At 39.8% G+C, this 19,750-nt stretch overlaps 1 protein-coding gene across 3 annotated transcripts in view; it reads right to left on the bottom strand.

Annotated features, from left to right (window-relative positions):
• Window positions 1-7,383, bottom strand: part of slc4a4a (solute carrier family 4 member 4a) — a 65,951-nt gene extending 58,568 nt beyond the window's left edge. For 2 of the 3 annotated variants that reach the window (XM_085476445.1, XM_085476443.1), the window contains exon 1: window positions 1,082-1,289. In XM_085476445.1, coding sequence (XP_085332571.1) covers window positions 1,082-1,289 — 208 coding nt within the window. Of the gene's footprint in view, window positions 1-1,081; window positions 1,290-6,635; window positions 6,725-7,231 lie in introns of those variants that run through there. The other variant, XM_085476444.1, reaches the window with a different exon arrangement.
• Between the last annotated feature and the right edge of the window lie 12,367 nt (window positions 7,384-19,750).

Here is a 19,750-nt window from a genome sequence, read left to right as displayed (position 1 = left end):
GGTTTAGTCCACGATAGGGGCATAATGTGTGTCTGTTGTTGACCACACGGAGAATTGCAGAGATTTTTTTTTGTTTTTTGTTACCCGAACAGTTGGTCGCACTGGTGCAACCAAATATTTTTTTTAGTCGCACCACTGAAAAATTTGGTCTCATTTGCGACCAAATTGGTCGCACTCTAGAGCCCTGCATCATCATTATTATTATTATTATTATTATTATTATTATTATTATTATTATAATGTTGACAGCTTTCATTATTGAACAGGTTTATAGTTTTTTAACCACGGGTTAGGTGGCTCTTACATTCCTTGACTCCAGGTGTATTTGTCAGTGTTGGGAAGATTGGTCTTCCTTTGTGCAGCTAGTTCATGGCATGAACTTAAATTACGTAAATATACCCCAATGTCTCATTAGTGGCCCTGGGCAACACAAAACAATAGCAAGGTGGATCGCATGCCATACTTTGAAGTTCCTCGATTTAAAGTATTTAAGATTTACTTCATTTCGAATTTAAAATCAGCTTTCATGTATAAAAAATTTTTCAGTTCGTCTGTTACAGACACAATCTAAAATGTAACAAAAACAAAAGGCCTTGGCTGCCTGTAATCCTAAATGAGCGCAGAGAGCAGAATGCAGCTCATTCTAAAGTTTTAAAGCTGTTAACTGCCGCATGTTAAAGACGGCAATGCTGAAAGGTTTTCCTGTTCCTGTCCGCTGTCCTGTAGGTCAGGATTAGTGAGGTAAACACAGCGTCACGCGCTCTGTGGTCCACATCTTTCTCCTGCCAGCTCGCTGAATAGCTGAGCATCAGGTTGTACATGCAGGAAGTAGAAACTGGCAGTTTTGAAAAGGCTAAACGACCTCCCTGTGTTTTGGGACTTCTTAAAAAGAATTATATAATATATATATAAAATTCTGTTTTCTTGGTTAACTATTGTTTCTAGGCAAATTGGGATTGTTTTTTACTTCAGAACCTGAGGAACCTCTCAGAAGTTTTAAAAACTGGGAAAAATCTATTTTATTTCTCTTTTTTTTTAGGCAGCTACATAGAAGAACTAAAGAGCAACAGGTAAAACTTACCTTCTACTTCCTCTTCATCACAAAGGTGCTTGAGTAAGGATGCCCCGCGGTCCAGCACCGCCTCATCCTCCATCCTGTAGTAGTAAAAAAGGAAGAAAGACTGTTCACACTTTTCCTCCAGCGACAGCGTGGAGCCATAGCGCTTGGGCTCGTTCACTTGCAGTAAGTTCGGACTGGGGTTCAGTCTGGTGCTGCTGGTGGCGCTCATCTCCACCCATCAAAGGCTCCAGAGTTACAGCGCCTTGAGATGTAATTTTCAGCAAGCAAACTATCCTAACTTAGAGAACACGCGTCGTCCTTCCGGAGGACAAAGTGTGCAGTCGGTAAGTGTGGTGTAATGGATTTAATCTAGAAGAGGGGGGTGAGGGGAGGACAGGAAGTCCTCTAATTGAGTACGATGTCCAGAGTGTCCGCGCTGGACATGCGCGAAAAAATGTCCGACTGACCGAGACTTAAACCCGGTAAAATCCGGATGTGACTTTGGCTTCACTTGACTTTGATTAGAAACAGAATCAAGGTGAAAAACCATCAAAGGGAGCGTCAATAAATGTTGTGTCTAATCAGTTACACGCCCCCACATTACAAAGCCTCTCCATCTGTTTGGTAATGCCTGCCAGCCCCCCCTCCATCACCCTCCACCCAAGAAACAAGTGGGCCATCACATGTCTGTATACTCATCCTCCCTTACAGGATTACACCAGCTTTACTTAAGTGACATCACACTCACACAAGCCCATAAGAGGCTGGCGTACCGGCGCCTCCGCCACTCTCCAAGAACCTCACAAACGTAACGTTACCTCAAATGGGCCGAACTGTTTCCCAACAAACATTGACAATAAAAAAGGATTCAAATGTCTCTACAGGCTGACTTGCCTTGAAGGTAACAACAGGTTTTGCCTTCTAGATTTTATACTGATCTTTACAGTATGTACTGCCAGTTATGCAAGACGAGCAACAGCAGAAATAAAAACTTTGCTGTCTTTAAGCTCAAATCTGTTTTTTTGGGGGGTTTTTTTTACACACACACAAAAACATTCACAGTTATAAGTTCCAGATCTTCCTCATAATTCACAAGCGTCCTCACACCCTCGTTTGTCCTACAGTGTGCTTTTCTTCCTGGTAAAAACTTTGATGTCGTTTGTTTTAATCAAAAGATTTCTGAGTATTTTTTTTCCAGGACAATTCTTTTGTGTGCATGTCGTTCTGTCTGTTAACACGACCGATCGAAGACTTTTGAACTGATAAAATTAAGTAGGGGTGCAGAATTCGGTCGTTTTAACAGTCTATTAAAATTCGCTTTTCATCACTAAGATCTTCAAGGTTCACTTAATGATTTTTTCAGTTGAAAAGTGACAGAAAGCCTGTGCCAAACATCAGGTGCAGGGGCCAGAATTGGCCCACCAAAGACTCCAACCTGGGCCACTGAGCGGCTTAGGAAAACATGAAGGAGGACATGAATTTTAAACCTGTATTTTCAAGTTTTACAGTTTTTCTTGATGGTGACTCCCCGTCCAATACCAAAGCAAAAAAGTAGGATAACAATTAAATACCAGAAAGTGCACTGCCTACTATAGAACTGTCAGTTCACTGTAAAAATCATGTAAAAATTAAATATTCTGTCAATTAATAAAAAGTTTCTGGATGCCCCGCCCTTAACCTGCTTCAGGTGGAGGCCACTTCCTGTTATAACTGGCCTTTTCTTTGCCGTTGTTTGTGCTGCTCAAAAGGGAAAGTCTCTGTGGGAGCTTTCTGTCTAACATTGGACAGACTGTGTGACACATCTTGTTGTGATTGTTGGGAATTGGTGCCTTTGCATGATAAACAGGATGGAAACAGATGATAAAAGCATGACATAATGCTTTCCTTAAACACAAATCTTTCCTCATCAGTTCAGTCAGATTCTGAATCTTTTTAAGCCCTTAAAAAGCTTCAAGTTCAAACAAAACATCTGCTGCTGCTGTGAAAACAACACCAGTCGTTTTAGAGGTTTTAATGCAGACACAGACTGTTTCATGTGTTTTGCAAAGAAACAGTCCAATTTTTTCCAATCTGTCTGCAGAATTTAAAAGCCTCCTAACTGTTACCTGCAAAGCAATAAAATATTGAATTCATTTAACATCCGTTTCTTCCACTAATTAATTGATTATAAAGAAAAAAGAAAATGTCTGAAATCTCTTCTTGCAGCTTTTCAAATAGGATTTCTTGCCTTTTCTGCACATCAACGAAATGTTGTCTTCCGTTGTCGAAAGGTCAGAGTGACATTTGAAAAGATTATGAGGCGTTCTTTGAGAAATCGATTTCTACTCAGTTTCTAACCAAAAGAACAAACACGCTAAAAGATGAGAAAACACTAACAAGCTAATTTTCTTTAAGTTAGCAGCATTGTTTCAGCGGGGCATACTTTCAGATCGAACGTTTAAGGTGTTGTAAACAGGCGTACATAAAACAGGCGCTCTGTAGACGTCATTTTGAGCTATTGGAAATGAAAGCACTTTTTTCTGTAACAGTAATCTTAAAAAATGATCAGCAGAGCCTCAGGTAACGGACGTTGAAGCCCCCAAGACAGGAAATATATTAATGATCTACATTTGGTTATTCTGTGTATTTAGGCAATATCAGATAAATAACAACAGCACCTTTAAGGACGTTTTCAACATTTTGAGGGGTTTAGGTCACAGAAGGTTTGACAGTTTGGGGATGAGAGGGCTCAGAGGGTAAAGGTCAGCTACAGAACTGTCAGGAGACTCATTAATGTGTTGTGCTGTGTAATTATCATGCATATAAAATAACATGTTTACTTTTTCTCTTGTTAGGCAAAGTTATAAAGCCAGGGCAGGAAGAAGTGTGTGTTTGCAACAATCCACCAAATGATCTGAGTTACAGAGTCTCTTATCCAGGATTTGGTGATATTACCTAATATTCAGATAAAGGCTGTGTGATGGGCTCCTTCGCCCCGCCATCCTTTTCTGCCTGTCTGTGTGTCTCGCCACAGGTATTGCAGAGAAGTTGTTATTTGTTCTCAATCAATACGCCAGCACACCTGGGCGCAGTGCACCTGTGCCTCACAGCAGCCCTCAGACTTCAGTTCCTGTGGTGCCCTCTTCCCTGAGACACTGCTTCAGCGTTTGCTTGCTCCTGACTGCACTAACTACACATGCACACTGGTTGATTTAACTTCCTATATTTCTTTAATTTAGCATAAACTGTTTCTTAATTGGTGCCCTTTGCCATGCCCATGCAGCCTGGTTTGTGGTTTTACCGGTTAAAGAACAAACTGGAGTTTTGATGTGCCTGAGTCAACTTCTTAAGAGCTTTAAAATAACACTAAGTTTCAGTCACAGCTAAAGCTGTGGTTTTGTATCTCTGCACTTCACTGGTTTTCCTGCTAATGCTGCCGTTCCCACTTCCTTCATTGCCACCTATGGAACAACCAAGGACATAACATGCAAAACTCCATTCGGCCTCGGCTGACCGCCCACACATGCCTGCACTAAATTTAACATAAGAGAAGAAGAAACGACCTCGTGTTATAAAAAACTAAAAACTCTGTCTTGTATCTGCTTCTACCCTAACTCTAGAGTTTTAAGAGGTAAAGGTTTAATAGATATCTGGCTTCATATTTTGTGTGCATGATATGAAACCAAAACCTTTGAGCCTCACCTTTTAGTACTGGGTTAAACATAATCTGACAGATTTAAAGTGCATAATGAAAAACAAGCAATCCAAACATTCACTGATTCCTCTGCTGAAAGGATGTGTTGTTTTTTTTCTGTACAGTCTTAACTTTTCAGACTTTTCCAAGTTGACTTAAAGACCAGTCTCATGTCATGTGATCTCATGAGTTCATAAAGGTACATTCTTTGCATCTTCTGTCATATGCTTTGCTATTTAGAAACACGAGTCTTATTGTATTTAACAAGTGAGTGACTTATAGTTCATAATGAACTCATTTAAACCAAAAGTGACAGGCAGAGTCTGATTCCAGTCAAGTTTATAGTAAGAAATCATCTTTGTAAAAAGAATGTGTGGCGGCTTATGAGACCAAAAGGGGGAAAAACAATATTACCAAAAAGTGCAGAAGACGATACACTTCGTCCACCTTTACATAACTTTTATTGGGCAGCACTTCAACAGATGTTCCTTCTTTCATACAACAAAAGTTCAGGACTTGACCTTGAACCTGATCTGCTCCGAGTCTGCTGCTAACATAGAAAGCTTTCCATTACCTTTGCTTTTAATGGAAGTTCTGCTAAAATAATGCTATGCTAGCTCTCCAGTTAGAACAAATGGAGAATAAATGCACCTAAAATGCAAATCACATGAACCCTTATGCAAGTTTCATTAATCAATAATTGACACTTTGCATATGTTAAAGATTAGTAACTAAACCTTGAAACAACCCTATTAAAACTGTACAAGCAATCAGAACCTAGAGGGCTGTAACTTTGCACTTACATTGGTGCAATCTGTCCCTTCACAGATAACTTATCAGTCTCTCTGTCTTCACTACAACCTGCATGTAGCGTGCACTCTCTGTCTGTGTCTCCAAACCATGGAAACATCAAACAGCCTAAAGGCATCCACGTTGTGTTGTGGCTGACGGCATCTGCTCACGTGAGAAATGAAAAAATGCATGCAGGTCATGTATCGAGTATCTCTGACCTCTGGTCAGATTTGTAAAGGAAAATCTCCCTACAACACCTAACAACAACTAACAACAACTAGGGCGAAGTAAAAGTCATCACTCTGAAAGCCAAAAGGGTGGTTGTGCAGTAAAAGGATAGTTTTTTGGCAGCTATCACACCTGAAGATTCAAGTGTGGTGTCTAAATAAACGCAGGTGCTGATGGATGTTGAAATTATGGCTCCAATCTTTGTGATGGAACAAACAAAAGATATTCAGACACTTTTTGTGATTCATTTTTGATCAGATTGATTAACTGTAATAAGCTTTGCTTTTATCGTCTCTGTGTTCTTCTTTCTTCTTTGTGTTCTTTATTGGGTTTCTAATTGCAACCTTGAAAAACCCCATCATAAAGCCGCACCAAGATCTGGGTTTCTACAGTTATTTCAAAAACCTTCCAAATGTTTTTAAAATACAAAGATAGATCAATATATCCAATATATTCTGTGATTAATATTTATCAGAGAAATATAGGCGGTGTGTTTAAAGTAGCTTCACCATCCAAACAATTGCATGTTAGGTGACAGAATCCATGTGTGTCAGAGCTTACACTTTCACATCTTTAAACCTAAACTGACCTTAAAGGGCTGGGCCTTTGTTAATGGACGACTGTCCTGCCTCGACATGTGATATTTATTATGGGAGCTACGCTCAAATTGACTGACAGGTTTCTTATTTTAAATGAATCTGAAAGGCAGAGACTAAAAGAACAAATTAAACGCCTGTTTTTAAGCTTTTACTTTTTAAATCAAAACATCGTAATTGCTCACAAGTATCAGCAGCTTTTTTTCACACACGTGTGTTCGAATCAATCTTAATATATAAAATGTCTTAACTATGCTGTGAAAAAGCGTCTGACGGGATCACTTACTTCTTGGTGCCACTCATCTCTTCAGCGTGCGATAAATCTCCCTGCTGAGTAGAGCGGATCAGAGGAGCGAGCGGCTGCTGATGTTTGACCTGACAAAGTAACACAGAGAGGTGATTTCCCTGCTTTCACGGACAAGTCTTACACACAGGAATCACAACAATGTGCTACATGTGCTGCTGCCGCTGTAAAAGTTTAGCAAAGGTTAGACTTAAAATCACAACGCAGGAAAAATGCAACATATGGTGCTGACATTCACACCGAAAGATCAAACAAGCGGACTTCATTAACTTTGCACTTGTGTGCAGACCCTTTGGCTCCCAGAAAACACCATCAAATCAAGTTGAACGAGCAAACGGCCTGACCAAAACAACAGCTGCGCATTTTACGCGCAGCCCACTCTTGAGTATTGTGATAATTTACCAAGTTGAGCATATAAAGTCACAAAAAGCAAGAAAAAGTCTACCGGCTCCTGAAGACACCTGCAGAAAAATGAAAAGAAAACAAAGCTGATTTCGTACCAAGGCGTCTTTTTACGCATGTACACGAGGCCGGAACACGTTCCGCTGTCTAAAGTGAAACTGGAGCTGCGGACTTACCTCTGTGTTATTGATCTTTGGCTTTGTGTCTTTGGTTCTTATTGTCCCTCCTTCGCTGGCATGCAGATAAGAGGTACTGCTCCCACTTCTTAGAGTAAGTTTGAATGTGGCATTGTGACAGCAGCTGCGCTCAGCGTGCAGCCTCTATCTCCTGGACCATCCTTCCTTCAACGCCACTCCTCCGGTGGGAGGTCAAACTGCCCCTCCGCTGCACCGTCCTGTTTTTCCCCCAGCTTTGTTTTTGCTCCAGCTGAACCATTGCGCGGTTTGACCGCGCGGGCACGATGTTGGAATGCACGCGGATATTCGCAGTAAAGTCTGTCCGAACTAAAATCACGCACAAAAAGAGCGACATTGGATTTAAATCATTCAATTAGATACTCCGAAATTAGTAAATACTTCAAAATCTGGTAATCTGTACTTTCTGAAATCACGTTTAACTTATTACTATTGGACATACTTTTGGCTCACATAACAATCTGTGGATGCTTTCATCAGGCACTTGCAGAGGGGGGTAGCAGAGCACCTGCCCCTTTCCTGATGGGTGCCCCAAGTTTTTTTTTTTTTTAGGGTTTGCACAGAGTGGATAGTCAAACAAACTGGATCCTCATAAATGCATTCTTTTATATTTATTTATTTATTTTGTCCTTATTACTTTATTATTATAGCACTAGGAATAAATCCTATGGGAAGGATTCTGGATCAGCAACATCATGCAAACTTTTGACCATAGTACGTACAGTATATACTATAAAATGTCACTGTATGTGCATGTGTCTGTGCGTGTTTTATGTGTATAGATTTTTTAAAGTTATTACTCAAGTATAAAAACAATTATAAACGCAATATTTTATAACATTTCTATCATTACTTTATTATGGATTAAGTGCAAGGTTGTTAACTGTGGATAATGAAATCACTTTAGCTTTGACCCCCCCGCCCCTTCAAACATCTCTGCACGGCCCTGGCTTTCATTAGATGCCGGTAATGTTCAGCATAGCTGCAGCTTCTAAAGAGGACACCTGCTGAAGCTGCTTAGTTCTGCAGCTATAGAGCGCCATCTGTTGGAAGAAATATTGCAAGATTGGCTGAGTCGACCTTCTTACTTGGCTGTAATATCAGCATTATCATCACCAGACGCTTTTCTTTGCAAGCTCCTTTGACTAAATGGAAAGTAAGTTTCATGCCATGGCTGGAAAAAAAAGGGTTTTTGTTATTTTTGCTGAAGGTTCTTTTTTACCTGAGTCTTCCTCACACTATGAAATTATTAATTATAGCTTACCCTGTTATAAAAATAATAGTTGTTTGTGGTGTCTTGGTTTGAGCCACTGTTAAAGTCTAAAGCCTAAAGTCTCCCATTCTAAATCAAAACTCTTATCTTATCATCTGCTGTGGTTCAGAAAACTGTTCACTAAGGTCTTTTCTTGGTTTGCAACCCACGTAACAGTTAAATACACCAAATACTTGCAATGTTAAAGTAAGACAATAGCTCGAGTGACTCAAACTGTCACTGTCCTACATCAGCAACATAGCCCAGCAGGTCAGTCTGCTCAGGAATAGCTTGAGGGTCAAGTCTTGACCCATCTTTGCCAGATCCCAAAGGAGCATCTGTGGGATGTGGCAGCACAGACCAAATCCAAGGTGGGCCACGCTGCAAAACCACAGTATCCAAAACATGTGCTGTCAACCACCTGGTCCCAGCAGCACTGATAAAACTGAGGTCTCCTGTCCTTGAGATGACAGGCGAGAGCTGGTTTGAAGCGATAAGGCAGACATTGAGTGTGGACTCAGTGTATCCTTGAACATTTAGCTTTGCATCCCTCCCAAATTCTTTTGGACTAAAGAATCATTGATAACCAAAATGGTTTCCAGAGACAATAAAGCTACTGAGAGCAGGAAATCCATCAGCACCAAGTTTCAATTGTGCACATTTAAGAAAAGAAAGGCAGAACAAACTGGTTAATGTTTCCAGACTATTTATGCAGAATCTGGTGGCCAGCCATGGGGTAAAAGGAGTTTTATTAACATTCCACACAGACCTGACTTTCCAGGAAAAGGTGAATATTTAATTTGGAAATAGAGAAACAATTGTCATCACCTTTGCCAGTTTTTGTCGGTGTAAAAACAAAACTAGGGACAAGTTGAAATTGTTAACTAAGGCAGACATAAGGTGTGGATTCAGTCCTTGAACATTTAGCTTTGTATCCCTCTGAGTAAAACTTTCAAAATACACAACTCGAAATCTCTAATTATTAAGTCAAATTGTGATGTTAGCCCGAATATAGATTTTTTTGGCAAAAAAAACATGTTTTCAGTGGCACAAACAAACTTCCATACTAAACAGGAATTTTAATATAAGTGTTGAATGTTTCTGCCTCAGCCAGGTCATTTCTATACAAATGAGTCTGCAGGTATTAGGCTTCTAACATTTAACATTTTCTCTATTTCATTTCCGTTATCCATAAACGGCAGCAGATTCTGACAGCATAAACTTCCACAGGTAATAATCATTTACTTGCGATTCAACATATTTATAACTTTTTTGTTTTGTTTTTTGAAAATATTTCCTCAGAATTAAGCAGCGATTCAAACAATTCTGCCTTAATAAACTCATGTTTATATCAAACTGTTATCAGCTTAAACTTTCATGCTATCCAGGTTTTAACACCAATACTGTAAGTTTTTGTAAGTGTATCTTATGTGGAAATTATTTTAACGAACACTCGGGAATAAAAGCATCATTCAGACAATCAGCAGATCAACAGATTGTAGCATTAAGCCAAAAGCATTAAAGCATCTTGTTTAATTGTTATCAGCATGATCTGTATAACACTAATATCAAATGAGGTGTATTAAGTCTCCAGATAATAACGTATGTGTGTGTTAGCTCACACCAGTAGCTCCTGTGTTTCCCATTTGTTTTACTGGCTGTGTGATAAAAATATTTATAGGAAATGATTTATGATGGACGACCAAGCAAACATCCACTTATGCAAATTTAATTCAAATTTTGCATGTACACAGTGAAGACTTCACTATTCAGAGCAGAGTGCACACCACTGTTTATGGCACACTTACGGAGAAACTGTAGGAAAGTTTATGGAAAGTAGCTTCTAATGCCATGAGGTTATTATTGAAGTGACCTGTGTGGCTCAGAGCAGGTTAAATGTTTGTTGCTGCTGGAGTCAGTACATTCAGTGCCTTATTAAGAAGTCTCCCTCCATCCATCAACACTTGTGAGAATGAGATGAATGTGGGCTCAACAAGTATGACGTCTTATATCTGTCTCCACTGTGGACACTGGTCCAGGTGCCTCTTAACGTGGCTTTTGTATTGTTTTATGAGACTGTTTGTTTTTCTGGACCATGATTCTGAAGTAAAGCTTGGTTGAGACTATTTACTAAATTAAACTCAGGGCCAAACACACTGTGAGGGTTCGTGATCACTGGTGAATCCAATTAGCTCTGATGTCTAATGTGTTTGTAGCTTTGTGTTTCTGCCTGTCCCAAAGTCCAGGGTGCTTGTAGCTCTGCTTTCATCTCCACCAACTCCAGTTTTGCTAACCTTTTTAGTAATTGGATGTACGCTTCAGTGGAATCAGTGGGTTTACTTGCCCTTGTTTGATAAAGAAACATTTTACTTTCAGCTGCTGGTTCAGGTTTCATTAGACAGAATAGAATGAGTCATCAAATCAAAGGAATGAATTCAAAGGGTCCAAGAAGCTGCACAGAGCTGCAGAAAACACTTACTAGCCTATTTTTAATATGCTTCAATGAAATGCTGAAAGTTTATTTCAAATTATTTGCGTATCAGTTGCCACATTGTTATTTGAATAAGGTAGGGTGGGCTATTCTTTCAGGTAGTTCAATAGAAATTGTAATGCAAAGCTGCAATAAGATATTCTAGGTGTTTAAATGTTCTTGCGCTGAAAAAGTCCATCCATCCATCTTCTGCTGCTTATCTAGGGCAGAAGTCTAAACAAAGAAGTTGGGACTTCACTCTCCCCAGCCACCTTCTACCTTTGGCATTCCCAAACCAGCTGTGGGACATGATCTCTCTGTAGGTCTCTCACAGACCACCAATCTAAATGCACTTATGCTCAAATACAATGTTTTTCTTTATGAGCAAACTGTTGTTTAGCACAAAAGTCCAACAAACCAAGACCACTTGATCAAGCCTTCTTTGCCAGTCACACTCCACAGGTCACACTGTCATTGCTCACATGAGTGCTGAAGTCCTCGAGCAGGACAGTAGAGTCCCAAGCAGAGATGCCTTCAAGCATGCTGCCCATGCACAAGTCATGGAAAGTGCTGTTTAGAGTCAGAGTCACACGTGTGCACCATTTCTCAAAGGCATAGAAACATTGTCAATGGTCGTAGGGAAGATGTGTCATCGTGCTTGTATTGTCCTTTTTCCCCACTTTACTGGGAATCCTTAACTGCTTTCTGGAAACTTAAACTTGGTTGCTGTATAACCTGTGATTGTTCTCAGAGCTCGTATTTGTCACCTTTAGCCTCTTTACCTATATGCAAAAACAAGAGAATAATATTTAACTTTGAAATTCACTTTAACCTTTCAGGTTCATCTGACACAATCATCAATACATTTTGGAGTGTTGCCAAATCAAAACTAGGACAGGGATTTCTGCTGCCATGGGGAATTTTGGTGTCTGAACATCCAAAGCAATGGGAAAAGAGGAAAGAAAGTACATCTTTGTTACATTATAAACCTTTACATCTCAGGACACAATAACAAAATCATCTGTTTCCCACCAGATTCTAAAATTATTGAGATGCCAGATGCTGCTAATCAAATACACTTATTAACTGACCTTCAGCAGTGTTGCTGTCCATCACTAATGGGTGTAAGGATATGTCTAAATAATTTGAAGTCCAGCACATGGTGAGGAAGGTTATTCAAAAGTGGAAAATATTCAAGACCGTTCCCAGTATTCCCATTAATGGAAATCCCAGGAACTTCACCCCAAGGTCAGACTCTGCAAGTGCAAAAAAGCAAAAAGACTCTACAGACCTCAGTTAGCGTGCAAATTTTAAAGGTCATGACATTACAATTACAAAAAGCCCAAACAAGTGTGTTTTGTTTGGAAGGGTTGCCGGGAGAAACCGAACATGGCAGCACAGCTTATTTTTAGTCAACGTTGCATCTGAACGATGTCATGTTGACAGACAAGTCCAAAGTGGAGACGTTTGGCCGTAACGCACAGCACCAGATCTGGAGAAAATCAAACACCTCACACTGTCGGCACGGAGGTGGGAGTGAGGAGTTGAGCTCTGGCAGTCATTAAGTGCAAGGCAAGGCAAGGCAAGGCAAGTTTATTTGTATAGCACAATTCAACAACAAGGTGATTCAAAGTGCTTTACAGAGACATTAGAAACAAGAACAAATAAAAAGCATGATTTAAAATTGAATAAAACAAGCAAATAAACTAACTAACTAATTAACAAACAAACAAACAAACAACAGTATATAAAATCAAAACAGATAAAATCAGTAGTTAAATGTAAGTTTTGAAATTTAAGCTTAAAGTGTGGATTTGGTGCTTTATTCAAATGCAGCTGAGAACAGGTGAGTCTTCAACCTGGATTTAAATAAACTGAGTGTTTCAGCTGATCTGAGGCTTTCTGGGAGTTTGTTCCAGATATAAGGAGCATAAAAGCTGAATGCAGCTTCTCCGTGTCTGGTTCTGACTCTGGGAACTGATAAAAGACCGGATCCAGATGACCTGAGGGATCTGGATGGTTCATACTGGGTCAGGAGGTCATTGATGTATTTTGGTCCTAAACCATTCAGAGCTTTATAGGCCAGCATCAGAACTTTAAAGTCTATCCTCTGACGGACAGGCAGCCAGTGTAAAGACCTCAGAGCTGGACTGATGTGGTCCACTTTTTTGGTCTTAGTGAGGACTCGAGCAGCAGAGTTCTGAATGAGCTGTAGTTGTCTGACTGATTTTTTAGGTACACCTGTAAAGATGCTGTTACAGTAATCAAGCCTACTAAAGATGAATGCATGGACTAGTTTTTCCAGGTCCTGTTGAGACATCAGATCTTTTATCCTTGATATATTCTTGAGGTGATAGTAAGCTGATTTTGTTATTGTCTTAATGTGTTTTTCTAAGTTTAGGTCTGCATCCATCACTACACCCAAATTTCTCGCCTGGTTTGTGGTTTTTAGATGTATAGATTGAAGTTCTCTGGTGACCTGTAATCGTTTTTCTTTGGCGCCAAAGACTATTACTTCAGTTTTGTTTTTGTTTAGCTGGAGAAAATTGTGGCACAACCAGTCATTGATTTCCTCAATGCATTTACCAAGAGCCTGTACAGGGCCTCGGTCTCCTGGTGACATTGTGATATATATTTGTGTGTCATCTGCATAGCTGTGGTAGTTTATTTTGTTGTTCTTTATAATCTGTGCCAGTGGGAGCATGTAGATGTTAAACAGAAGGGGTCCCAAGATGGAACCTTGGGGAACTCCACATGTGATACTTGTCTGCTCAGATGTGAAGTTACCTATTGATACAAAGTATTTCCTGTTTTCTACGTATGTTTTGAACCAGTTTAGTACAGTTCCTGAAAGACCTGTCCAGTTCTCCAGTCGTTTGAGTAATATGTTGTGGTCAACTGTGTCAAATGCTGCACTGAGATCCAGTAAAACTAGGACTGACATTTTTCCACTGTCTGTATTCAGACATATGTCATTAAACACTTTGGTCAGAGCGGTTTCAGTGCTGTGGTTCTGTCTAAAACCTGACTGGAAGGCATCGTAGCAGTTATTCTGTTTTAAGAAGTAACTGAGCTGTTGAGAAACTGCTTTTTCAATGATCTTACTTAAAAACGGGAGATTTGAGATCGGCCTGTAGTTGTTCATTTGTGTCTTGTCAAGATTGTCCTTTTTCAGTATAGGTTTGATTACAGCAGTTTTTAGTGATTCTGGAAACACACCTGATAATAAAGAAAAGTTGACGATCTGTAACAGGTCTGACTCTAAAGTCTTTGAGACCTTTTTGAAAAAACTTGTTGGCAGGACATCTAAACAGCAGGAGGAGGAGTTCAGTTTACCTAAGATGTCCTCCAGGTCTTTGCTGTTAATAGGTTGAAACTGTTTCATGGTGTTTAAACAGTTTTTTGGTGGACACAGTACATATCCTGGATCTGCTGTTGATGTACCAATTGCTTGTCTAATTTTTTGGATTTTTTCAGTGAAGAATTTGGCAAAGTCATTGCAGGCCATGGTCGAATGAAGTTCAGCTGCCACTGACACAGGAGGGTTTGTTAGCCTGTCAACTGTAGAAAATAAGACCCGAGCATTATGGCTGTTTTTAGTGATGATGTCAGAGAAGTAGGACCTCCTTGCATTCCTCAGTTGTAAATTATAATTGTGAAGTTTCTCTTTATAAATGTCATAATGAACCTGGAGGTTTGTTTTTCTCCATCTGCGCTCAGCTTTCCTACACTCTCTTTTTTCATTTTTCACCAGTGTGGAGTTTCTCCATGGAGACTTTTTCCTTCCAGAGATAACCTTCACCTTAATGGGAGCAATAGTGTCCATTACATTTAACATGTTAGCATTGAAGCTATTGACGAGCTCATTGACTGACCCTCTGGGCAGGTCAGGTGTTAATGGGAAGACCTGGTTAAAAATTGCACTACTGTGTTCAGTTATACACCGTTTTGTGATCACTGTTGTTGATATATTTGTGTGGGCTGAGATTTTACTTTCAAAGAAAACACAGTAATGATCAGACAGGCCCACATCAGACACAGTAACCTTTGAAATGCTCAGGCCTTTGGAGATCAGTAGGTCAAGAGTGACCTACTGTGCACCGTGAAGTCCTCTGCATAACAAAGCATGTTAGAGTCAAATGTCAAGCCTTCTGTCTCACAGTGAAGGTTTGACCCAAACTGGGTCACACAACAAGTTAATGATCCCAAGCACAGCAGCAAATGTCCAACAGAATAGCTGAAAAATGAAGAAAGTTGCTGCAACGGCCCCAATCAAAGTCCAGACTGTAACCGACTGAAGTGCTAAGAGAGCTGAACTGAAGCAAACTTCAAATTCCTCCACAGCAATGTGAAAGACTGATCAAGTCACGCAGGAAACAACTATTTCAAGTTTGTGCTGCTAAAGAGTTTCTACAAGCGACTGAATCCAGGGGTCGTCTATGATTTTCACCTGCTGCTTCTGCAGTTTGTCTTGAACAAATGTTGAATCTGCTCAGGACGAGATGTTTGTTTATTTGACCAATCAAATTAATCAAAGATCTCTGTGGATTGTTTTTGTGGCTGATTATGCTTAATTATTGTTTTTAATGTAAAAGAAAATTGTTTTGCCACTCTAGTGTTACTTTTTGACATCTGATCTGAGTCATCCCTCTCATACATGAATCTGTCAAAAGAGCCAATTTTAGCTTTCTTTATTATTTTTTACACAAATCATGATTATTGAAACCATGCAAAAGCAATAATTGTGCATGCTTTGTGTTTCAGTGAACTAACTCTTTACTTTCTAATTTTCTGAAGAATTTTCAAGACAAACATCAGTTTGTAGAAGAATGTGAGTAAATGATACAAGAGTCTGATGTTTTCACTGAAGCTACTTAAATTTTCCAGAAGTTAAAATTTGTTCACAAAACATTGTTTTATGTTTTTATTCACAACACAAAATATTGTTAAGGCTAACATTCATACAGCATATCTCAGACAAGTTGGTATGAGAAGGGCTTTCTCCCTCATGATTGTGTGTATGATGCAGAACAGCTGCTGTTTTACACATTTACAACCACACACGTGTCAGCGTTTCGATGTTTTTCCCTCATGGACGACGAGTTTCATCCAGAGGAAGAAAAAAAAAGCAAAGTGGAGGGAGACGAGAAGCCATAATAACATGAATGTCGTGGATGTCTCTGTTTCATGATCCTCCAGCTTCAGCTCACTTTACATTTCATAAACACAAAGCCTATTAAGTATTTGACTTGATTTTCCCTTTAAAGAAGACTTTGAGGGGTACTTGCTGGGCTTTATGGATGCTTTGTAGTTTGAAGGTGTTAGGCAACCATGCTGCTGTTTTGATCCATGTTGTCTTTAACTTTCTGCCAGCTCCTGCCTTTGATGTGAAATCCTTCCAGGAAATCTAGTCCCCCTCCTTCTTTGACGTCTAATCCTTCTGTGACGTCAAAATGATAAAAAACAAAAGCAGAAGCTATTTATTTCCCATCATAATTGTATAATATTTCTTAGAATACAAAGGTTCTATGTGACGATGTATGTCATTTTAAATAAAAGGAAAAAACCTCCAGTTATTTTCTGAGGGCACTGGCTTGAGTTTATCCAACATTATTATCCCATTTTGACTTGAATCAAAGTGATGAGGGTTTACTTCTGTGATTAATCTGCTTTTTTTCCACCCATGAACCATTTTATGCTGAATTGTTGAGATTTTGTGCTTCAACGTGTTTTCCTCACTTTCACCCTGAAGCATATCTGGGTGAGATTCTGTTAAACACGTTATTGTCTTATTGTATTCCTTATTTGCATGTGTGTTTGCTTTGAGCTATACAAAAAGTGACTGACTTCAAGAACATTTACAATGATGTTTTCAGAGTAAAGTGCATACAAGCCTGGGACTGAACTGCCAAAGCATCTGCCTCTGCCACCTCCTGCAGATGGAGGATGGATGCATGTAACTCACTGGGGCTGAGCCCAGTCAGGCCTCATGGCTTAGCCTCTGAGCCCCATCCTTCAGGCCTGGCTCCAGGCTGAGGTCAGTGTTGCAGATCCGGGAAAGGTTCTTGGTGTCCTCTTCACTTAGTCTGATCCCTAAAGGAGGACCAATTTGCTTTGCCCCTAACAACATATTTCTTGAGATCACATGAGCATAAATCCCTCCGGGGCAGTAAGGTGATGATTCACACTAGTGATGTGTCGGTCGCGAACGAATGATTAGAGCCGACTCTTTGAAGTGAACGACGCGAGCCGGCTCCTTATTGGGAGCCGTGGGTTTTGTTTTTTTTCTTTCTCTCACCCTCTCTCGCACTTTTTTCCCGCTTCACTCTGCACGCGAGCCTTGTGCTTTACACTGGGCAGGGGGGCGGTAGTTACACTCTCAGTAGCACAGGAACAGAGCGGGAGGAAGAGACAGAAAGAAAGCCAGGGACAACAACGCCACATTAGAAAGGTATAGTAATCATCCACAACTACTTTCAGTTTTGGATGATAAAGGATTCAGAAAGTTTATTCATGCAGGTCCATATGACAGAGAATATGCATCTTCTTTTTGTTTTCATATTTTAACTTATATTTAATTGTGTTGTGGTTTGCAGTGTTTTGTGTTGTTTCACTTTAAATTTGTTTAAAAGGAAAAAGCTGAAAATTTAAATATTTAAAAGTTGAAATGTAAATAGTTGGTTTTTGTATTATATGATTTATTTATTACATTTTATGTGGAGTGAATAAATAAAAGTATATTTACGGTGGCCCCTAGAGACAAAGCACATACAAACTCCAAAACACTAGAGGTGCTAGAGGCAGTGTTGAGCTTTAGTGGCTACACAAGCCAGCAAGTGCCAACGACCGGATTTGATGTGTGGTAATAACAGGTAAATGAACCTTTTTTATTATTATTATTTGAATATATATGAGTGCTTGTGTATAAATACACAAACAATACACATATGCTTTCAATTGTGTAATTTAAGTGATCTAGGTAGCTGTTTTGGAAGTTCAGTTCATGCTAGAAATGTGTTTTGGAGTTTGTACGTGCTTTGACTCTAGGGGCCACCGCATATATGTATATATGAACATATATACATAAAACCACTTCTTTCTTTTTTTTACATTAGTAATTCCTTTTGTGCATAATTTTATATTATTGTTAATAATAAATTAATTAAAGCAACAAAACAGACGTAATACTCCTCCTGAACACCTGCAATGTGAGACCCTAGTTGGAGAGGCCCAGACCCAGTACAGACCCGGAGCAGACTCAGGATACACCCAGGGTCAGACCTCTTCATTGTTTTGGAAGCATCCCAAGCACCAAATCATTTTTTGTTTGGGGGTGGGCAACCTTCTGGATTGGCTGGGAGGAATGGATGTGGATGACTAAAAAAACAAGAGTATTAACCAAAGATTAGGTCCAAACATTCCCAGTTTATCTTTTAATTTGTTTTATTTCAGCTTATCAATCTCAAAAAGGACACTGAAACAAACACACACTGAGCATCATCTCTTCATTCAGACAAAATCTCTTCACATACTTTCTGTTAGAGTTAGAGTTAGAGAGATGGCACAGTCTGAAAAAACAGCCAACTAGCAGACGACAGCAACAAGTTCTGTAAACATCAATAACCCCTGAAATAAAGCAGGGGGGCAGAAATGCACAGCTGAGGGGGAAAGGAAATGGAGATGGATTAGGAGCAGACTGAGGACATAAACAAATATGACAAGACTGGAGAGCAGGATTAATGTGTGTAGTGATGGTGGATAAGAAAACTTTGAGTTATTGAAGAATTCCGTGCGAGTAAGCATCTGGAATTTCCTTAAACTACGTCACAGGACAGTCTATGTGATGTTTGATGGAGTTATAATAAGGTCATGAATACATATTGTTCTGGTTGGATTTAACGTAAATGCACAGTGTTTATAACATTTTGTCAGCAAAGAGGTGAAAAAGCCTTGATGTGCACCAGAACTGGTGGGCAGATGTTCTCGTGCAGCTGTCTGTGAGGGCAGAAAAGCTTTGGGAGGATCCTGCTCACCAAACTGAACTGACCCCACAAACACAGACTAAACCCTGTATTTCAAATAATAGTAGTTTTAACTGCCTTTTAACATAAAAAAAAAAAAAACACCTTTCGATGTCAAATATTTCTGATACCTAGATGAACTGTTTAGATCACCAACAGAGCCTTGGCCAGGGGTCTCAAACATTCAATTCAATTCAATTCAGTTTTATTTACACAGCACCAAATCCCAACAACAGTCGCCTTAAGGCGCTTTATATTGTAAGGTAGACCCTACAATCATACATACAGAGAAAAAAACAAAATCATATGACCCCCTATGAGCAGCACTTTGGTGACAGTGGGAAGGAAAAACTCCCTTTTAACAGGAAGAAACCTCCGGCAGCACCAGGCTCAGGGAGGGGCGGGGCCATCTGCTGTGATTGGTTGGGGTGAGAGAAGGAAGACAGGATAAAGACATGCTGTGGAAGAGAGACAGAGGTTAATAACAGATATGATTCAATGCAGAGAGGTCTATTAATACATAGTGAGTGAGAAAGGTGACTGGAAAGGAAAAACTCAATGCATCATGGGAATCCCCCCGGCAGCCTACATCTATTGCAGCACTTCAGCCACTGCACAGAGACCTGCCATCTTCAGAAGTTTTCTGATGACTCTGCGGTGGTTGGATGCATCAGCAGGGATGATGAGACAGAGTACCGGGCTGTGGTCGACTCCTTTGTCACGTGGTGTGAGCAGAATCATCTGCAGCTCAACGTGGC

Source organism: Copadichromis virginalis, linkage group LG12, assembly GCF_057382275.1.
Source record: "Copadichromis virginalis isolate Kocher_CV1m ecotype Utaka linkage group LG12, C_Virginalis_male_GT1.1, whole genome shotgun sequence".
NCBI lineage: Eukaryota > Metazoa > Chordata > Actinopteri > Cichliformes > Cichlidae > Copadichromis > Copadichromis virginalis.
Note: the sequence above shows the minus strand (reverse complement) of the source record. Positions and strands in the feature narration are given on the sequence as shown.